Below are 7,506 nucleotides of genomic sequence, written 5' to 3'. Positions count from 1 at the left end.
AAACATCATTTTAAAAAAAAATTTCAGATGATTTGTATGCAGAAATTAGTAATCCAATGAAATTGGGAAGGAATACCTTTATTTTATTTTATTGTTTGTTTGTTTATTTATTTATTTATTTTTGAGACAGGGTCTAACTGTCACCCAGGCTGGAGTGCAGTGGCGTAGTCTCGGCTTACTGCAACCTCAGCTTCCCAGGCTCAAGCGACTCTTCAGCCTCAGCCTACCAATTAGCTGGGACTACAGGCATGAGCCACCATGCCTGGCTGATTTTTGTTTTTTTTTTTGAGATGGAGTCTCGCTGTGTCACCTAGGCTGGAGTGCAGTGGCATGATCTCGGCTCACTGCAAGCTCCGCCTCCTGGGTTTCACGCCATTCTCCTGCCTCAGCCTCCTGAGTAGCTGGGACTACAGGCGCTCGCCACCACGCCCGTGGCTAATTTTTTTTTGTATTTTTAGTAGAGGAGGGGTTTCACCGTGTTAGCCAGGATGGTCTTGATCTCCTGACCTCGTGATCCACCCGCCTCGGCCTCCCAAAGTGCTGAGATAACAGTCATAAGCTACTGCACGTGACCGATTTTTGTATTTTTTATAGAAATGAGGTTTTACCATGTTGCCCATGCTGGTCTCAAACTCCTGAGTTCAAGTGATCCTCCTGCCTTGGCCTCCCAAAGTGGTGGGATTACAGGCATGAGCCACTGCGCCTGGCTGAGGAATACCTTTAACTTTGAGTTTTGTTGTTCTTGGTGGGTTTTATTTACCCAGAAAGACAAGCACATGCCAATTCTTCCCAAATGTAAAAAAGAGAATACTAAAAAATATTTAGTGAAAGCCAAGTGACATTATAACAGAATTTACTATAATTAAAATACCCCATGGTTTTGCTCATGGCCTATAATAACGTTTTGTGGATCCAATTATAAGGACATTTTCCAGAGTGGGTTTAGTATAGTCAACTTTTTTCTACATGCCTAGGAGAGTTTTTTAAAAGACTGAAACTTTATGTCTGTGAAACTGGCACCAGATCTTGCTGGAGTACTCATAATGAATAAACTACAGAGGGAGAAAGAATACTGGTAAATGTGTGCAGGACCAGTGAAAATTTAAAGCCCAAATTAGAATTTTTGCAACCTAATGACTTCTAACACTATTAGGTTTCCCTAATCTATACAGTAGACTCAGCAATGTTGTCCCTATTTTTCCCTGAGGCCTAGTTCCCACTATATGAAGTATGGGCTGAACTGGTACTTCTTGTCTCCCTTTGCACAGGAAAATGATGGACTCCGGACAGATTGATTTTTACCAACATGACAAAGTTTGCTCCAATACCTGCAGAAGCACCAAATTTGATCTTCTGATCAGCAGTGCAAGAGCTCCAGTGCCAGGACAGCAGACAAGTGTGGTGCAGACACCCACTTCGGCTGATGGTAGGGGGTAGGAAACCACCTGAAAACCCGCTGTGTTTTCAGCAGAACTTTCCCCTTATTTCTCCCTGTGTGTGTGTGTGTGTGTGTATATATTATATATATATTTTTTTTTTTTTTTCTTTTCTTTTGAGACGGAGTTTTGCTCTTGTTGCCCAGACTGGGTGCAATGGCGCGGATTCGCTCACCGCAACTCTGCTCCTGGGTTCAGTGATCTCCTGCCTCGCCTCATCGAGTAGCTGGGATTACAGGATTACAGGCATGCACCACCACGCCCAGCAAATTTTGTAGTTTTAGTACAAACAGGGTTTCCCCATGTTTGTTATGTGGTCTTGAACTCCCAACCTCAGGTGATCCACCCGCCTCAGCCTCCCAAAGTGCTGGGAATACAGGCATGAGCCACCACGTCCGGCCTTTTGTATAATCTTAATTTCAATTCTCATGAGCATTGATGTGCCTTGTAAAGTATGCTAATCTTGGATGGGATTCCATGCTTTGGAAACATGCTTTGTTTTCTTCCAAATGATTCCTATTGGCCAGACCTCCTCCTTTGTTTTTTCCTTACAATGCATTGTAAGCGTTGGAAAGGTAGTTCAGTAGTTATAATTATATAACAGTTTCACTTTGGTGCCACTTTGCATATTAAGGTTCAATTAGGCTGTTTTGAAAAATGGAGAATGGCGTGAACCCAGGAGGTGGAGCTTGCAGTGAGCCGAGATCACACCACTGCACTCCAGCCTGGGCGACAGAGCGAGACTCCGTCTCAAAAAAAAAAAAAAATTAGCTGGGTGCCTGTAATCCCAGCTACTCAGGAGATTGAGGCAGGAGAATCACTTGAACCTGAGAGGTGGAGGTTACCGTGAGCCGAGATCATGCCTCTGCACTCCAGCCTGGGTGACAAAGCGACACTCCGTCTCAAAAAAAAAAAAAAGATCTTTTGGTCAGTTCTAATATGCTGTGTGTAACCAGTGGGTGAATAGAAGCCAAATCTCTTAAAACCTAAATCCGTTTCAGGAAAGTATAAAATATCTGGCAGTTTGAATATTTGAACACTTGACTTTTCACTTGAAAAGTGAAAAATACTGTGAAATGTTATTTACAGTTGGCCATTGAACAATATGGGTTTGATCGGCAGGGGTCCACTTTTATGCAGCTTTTTTTTTTTTTTCCAGCCAAACATGGATTGAAAATATAGTATTTGCAGAATGCAAAACCCGGGTCTAAGAAGTGCTGACTTTTATTTTTTGTGTATGTGGATTCCACGGGGCTGACTTTAGGACTTGAACATGTGCAGATTTGGTTATATATGCAAGTGGTCCAGGAATCAATCCCTCATGTATACTGAGGGACAACTGTACTTCCTTTTTATTTGGCTAAAAGTCCTTCTTTCTTTCTTTTTTTTTGAGATGGTCTCGCTCTGTTGCCCAGGCTGGAGTGCAGTGGGACAATCTCGGCTCACTGCAAGCTCCGCCTCCCAGGTTCACGCCATTCTTCTGCCTCAGCCTCCTGAGTAGCTGGGACTACAGGCGCCCGCCACCACGCCCGGCTAATTTTTTGTATTTTTAGTAGAGATAGGGTTTCACCGCGTTAGCCAGAGTGGTCTCGTTCTCCTGACCTCATGATCCATCTGCCTCAGCTTCCCAAAGTGCTGGGATTACAAGCATGAGCCACCGCACCTGGCTAAAAGCTTTCTTTTTTTTTTGAGACAGGGTCTTACTCTGTCACCCAGGCTGGAGTACAGTGGCACAATCACGGTTTACTGCTGCCTTAAGCCCCTGGGCCCAGGTGATCCTCCCGCCTCAGCCTCCTGAATAACTGTAACTACGGATATGCACCACCACACCCAGCTAATTTTTGTAGAAACTGGGTTTCGCCATGTTGCCCACTCTGGTCTCAAACTCCTGGGCTCAAGCGATCTGCCCACCTTAACCTCCCAAAGTGGTAGGATTACAGGCATGAGCTACCATGCCCAGTCAAAATCTTACTATACAAGTCATAGCAAAGGGTATTTTTTCCCCTCTGTGAATCTGCTATACATGAATCTCTTATCTGATTTTTATGGTCTCCATTTCTTTTACTTTGTCTTTATAGGCTAATAAATAAGTTAGATGCTTAGTATCAAACTTGCTTGTAGTAGAGCTCTTGGCAAAGCACTATACCTTTCTCTTAAATTATTTCAAGCTTTCTTCACCCTCAATAAGTCTGGGGCAGGCAGCCTAGTAGTAATGCCTATCTTCAATCTCTTTCAAAAACATATCCACCCAGGAAACACATTGCTCTTTTGTGATTTTGTAAGTTATCTTTCACTTTCTATTCAAAGTAAGAAAGCATTTTCCTTTGCAAGGCAGGTTTTCTTTAGAAAATCCAGTATTCATCCTGGCTTACCTAAGAGTCTAGTTTTTAAAATAGGGACCTGCAGCCAAGAGGCTAGAATGTTAAAATAACAAGGTCTTCGTAGCTATTGACTATGAGATATAGGATGGCTATAATTTTTTCATTACATTCACCATTCTCACCTCTACTGAACTGCTTTTAGGTAGCATCACGCAGATTGCCATCTCAGAAGAGAGCATGGAAGAGGCAGGGCTGGAATGGAACTCAGCTCTCACCGCTGCTGTCACCATGGCCACGGAGGAGGGTGTAAAGAAAGACTCAGAGGAAATTTCAGGTATTCTTCTCTAGGGCTCAGATATCTTGCAGGGTCTTGTGACCCTTATCACCATTATCATTATGGACATGGAAAACCTCTTAATTACTTTCGCTGGATTTTCTCATGCATGTAAATACTAACTATAGCTACAGACATCCTACTTTAATCCATGCAGTAACCCTGCAGAGCCACATTTTACACACAAAGAAATCAGAATTCAGAAAGGTTCAGCAACTTGCCTAAGACCAGTCACAAACAAGTGTCAGAGCTGAATTTAGCTGTTTGACTATGTAGTGTATGCTTTTCATCCGATCAAACTGCCTCCAACCTTGGCACATTTCTTAGATAAACTAAGTTTTGAGATGTTAGCAGGAAAAAATAGATGCCAAGTGTTACAGAGCATGGTGATTAATGATTATTCACTTAGAAGGGACCAGGAGAGGCTTCATATCACCCTCCATTTATTAATTCATTTTTAGTTGGCACTGTTGTTAGGTGCTAGGTGCATAGATGAAAAGACAGGCCGGGCACGGTGGCTCACGCCTGTAATCCTAGCACTTTGGGAGGCCAAGGCGGGTGGATCACCTGAGGTCAGGAGTTCAAGACCAGCCTGACCAACATGGAGAAACCCTGTCTCTACTAAAAATACAAAATTAGCCGGTTGTGGTGGCACATGCATGTAATCACAGCTACTTGGGAGGCTGAGGCAGGAGAATCGCTTGAACCTGGGAGGCGGAGGTTGCAGTGAGTTGATATCGCGCCATTGCACTCCAGCCTGGGCAACAAGAACAAAACTCCGTCTTAGAAAAAAAAAAGAAAAAGAAAAAGAAAAAAAGAAAAGACATAGCCACCACCCTCAGAGAGCTTATAGCCCCGTCTATCCAAATGTTTTGTTTTGTTTTCCTAAGTATAGGACTAGGGAGAGTATATCTTAATTAATATTTAATTTAATATCTTTACTATTTAACTTTTATGATATTAAATATCTAATATCTCATTTTAAATTAAAACTAAATATTTAATATTAAATATGTTTATTTAATGTTTAATTTAATATTTTATTGGAAGAAAATGACTATTCTTTGTAGTGAGAACTATGACAAATTCAGAGAATGACAAATTGAGGCAATTATCCCAAGCACCTATGCTTCTGAAGGGGCCAAATAATTGGGTGCCCACTCAGGGAAGCATCTAATATTCCAAAGCCTATTCCTTTTTTTCAGGAATGGCCCAATAAGAAATTCTTTTGAGTTAAAATAATTTTGAATATAACATTGTAGAGATTTGCCTAAGTATCTGTGTAGTGTCTCTTTTTTACCCTGTCTTATCCTTCTTGTGCCAGAGGACACTTTGATGTTCTGGAAAGGAATAGCTGATGTAGGGCTGATGGAAGAAGTTGTCTGCAATATACAGAAGGAAATAGAGGAGCTACTCCGGGGAGTTCAGCAGCGGCTCATCCAGGCTCCCTTCCAGGTTACAGGTAAGTGCACTAATCCTAACAGTAGCAGTCATTTATTGAATACTCACCTCTGTAGGCAGGTCCTGTAAGCCTTGCAAAAACCCTGATGTATAGGTATTATTATCTTAATTTTACAGATAAGGAAACTAAGGCTCATATAAATTAAGTCACTTGTCTAAGGTTCATAACTATGTTTTGAACTCAGATCTGGCCATGCTTTTCCACAGGTAATTTTTGTCTTTATAAATTGTGCCAATAGTCTGGGCAACATCATGAAATGCTTTGTCTCCACAAAAAAACCTTTTTTTTTAAGATGGAGTTTCACTCTTATTGCCCAGGCTGGAGTGCAGTGGTACAATCTTAGCTCACTGCAACCTCTGCCTCCTGGGTTTTAAGCAATTCTGTTTGCCTCAGCCTCCTGAGTAGCTGGGATTACAGGCCCCCACCACCATGCCCGGCTAATTTTGTATTTTGGTAGAGACAGGGTTTTGCCATGTTGGCCAGGCTGGTCTTGAACTCCTGACCTCAGATGATCCCCTGCCTTGGCCTCCCAAAGTGCTGGGATTACAGGCATGAGCCACTGCTCCTGGCCTACAAAAAGCTTTTTAAAAATTAGTCAGGTATGGTTGGTAGTAGGTACCTGTAGTCCCAGCTACTTGGGAGGCTGAGGCTTAGAAGAATCACTTGAGCCCAGCAGTTTGATGCTGCAGTGAGCTATGATCATACAACTGTACTCCAGCCTGGGTTACAAAGCAAGACCCTGTCTAAAAAAAAAAAAAAAAAAAAAAAAAAAAAAAAACAGGCCGGGTGCGGTAGCCCACGCCTGTAATCCCAGTACATTAGGAGGTTGAGAGCGGCAGATTACTGAGGTCAGGAGTTCGAGAGCAGCTGGCCAACATGGTGAAAACCTGTCTCTACTAAAAATACAAAAAAATAAAATAAAAATTAGCTGGGTGTGGTGCATGTCTGTAATCCCAGCTACTCAAGAGGTTGAGGCACGAGAATCACTGAATCCAGGAGGTGGAGGTTTGCAGTGAGTCGAGATCACGCCACTGCACTCCACTCTGGGTGACAGAGCAAGACTCCATATCAAAAGAAAAAAAAAAACTGGCAGAAAGCATTCTCTCTCTCAATATATGTATTTTCTTTTTTTTTTTTTTTCGTGAGACGGAGTTTCACTCAGTCACCCAGGCTGGCGTGCAGTGGCACGATCTCAGCTAACTGCAACTTCCACCTCCTGGGTTCAAGCAGTTCTGCCTTAGACTCCTGAGTAGCTGGGACTACAGGCTCATGCAACCATGGCCAGCTAATTTTTTGTAATTCTAGTAGAGATGAGGTTTCACGATGTTGGCCAGGCTGGTCTCAAACTCCTAACCTTGGGTGATTCGCCTGCCTCAGCCTCCCAAAGTGCTGGGATTACAGGCATGAGCCACCGCGCCCAGCCGAGATATGTATTTTCAGAGTCTCTCTGTATATACTCATTATGTGTGTGTGTCCACTATGTGTATATATAGAGAGTCTGAAAATTGGAGAAATCCACTTGCTTTTAGATTATTCTTATATCCTATTTTTTAAGGCTTTCTGAACCTACTGTGTTCACTTATAGCTGTTTCTGAATACTTTCAGGGTGCTGCTGTGCAGAGTGTAAAAGAATGTTCTAATCTGATAGAAATGGGGTTATGGGCCAGGCGCTGTGGCTCACGCCTGTAATTCCAGCACTTTGGGAGGCTGAAGTGGGCGGATCACCTGAGGTCAGCAAATCAAGACCAGCCTGGCCAGCATGGTAAAACCCTGTGTCTACAAAAATACAAAAATTAGCCAGGTGTGATGGCAGGTGCCTGTAATCCCAGCTACTTGGGAGGCTGAGGTGGGAGAATCGCTTGAACCCGGCAGGCGAAGGTTGCAGTGAGCGGAGATCACACCATCGCACCCCAGCCTGGGTGACAGAGCGAGAGTCCATCTCAAAAAAAAAAA

General features: G+C 43.0%; 1 protein-coding gene across 1 annotated transcript in view; it reads left to right on the top strand.

Annotated features, from left to right (window-relative positions):
* The window catches only part of LOC108518143 (glucocorticoid modulatory element-binding protein 1), a gene marked incomplete at its 3' end in the record, with an annotated part of 26,143 nt that overhangs the window by 14,314 nt on the left and 4,323 nt on the right, over positions 1-7,506 (top strand). The window contains exons 5-7 of the mRNA XM_017856333.1: positions 1,269-1,426; positions 3,960-4,091; positions 5,416-5,553. Coding sequence (XP_017711822.1) covers positions 1,269-1,426; positions 3,960-4,091; positions 5,416-5,553 — 428 coding nt within the window. The remainder of the gene's footprint in view (positions 1-1,268; positions 1,427-3,959; positions 4,092-5,415; positions 5,554-7,506) is intronic.

Source organism: Rhinopithecus bieti, unplaced genomic scaffold (genome assembly GCF_001698545.2).
Source record: "Rhinopithecus bieti isolate Rb0 unplaced genomic scaffold, ASM169854v2 scaffold_41082, whole genome shotgun sequence".
In the NCBI taxonomy this organism is placed as follows: domain Eukaryota; kingdom Metazoa; phylum Chordata; class Mammalia; order Primates; family Cercopithecidae; genus Rhinopithecus; species Rhinopithecus bieti.
Note: the sequence above shows the minus strand (reverse complement) of the source record. Positions and strands in the feature narration are given on the sequence as shown.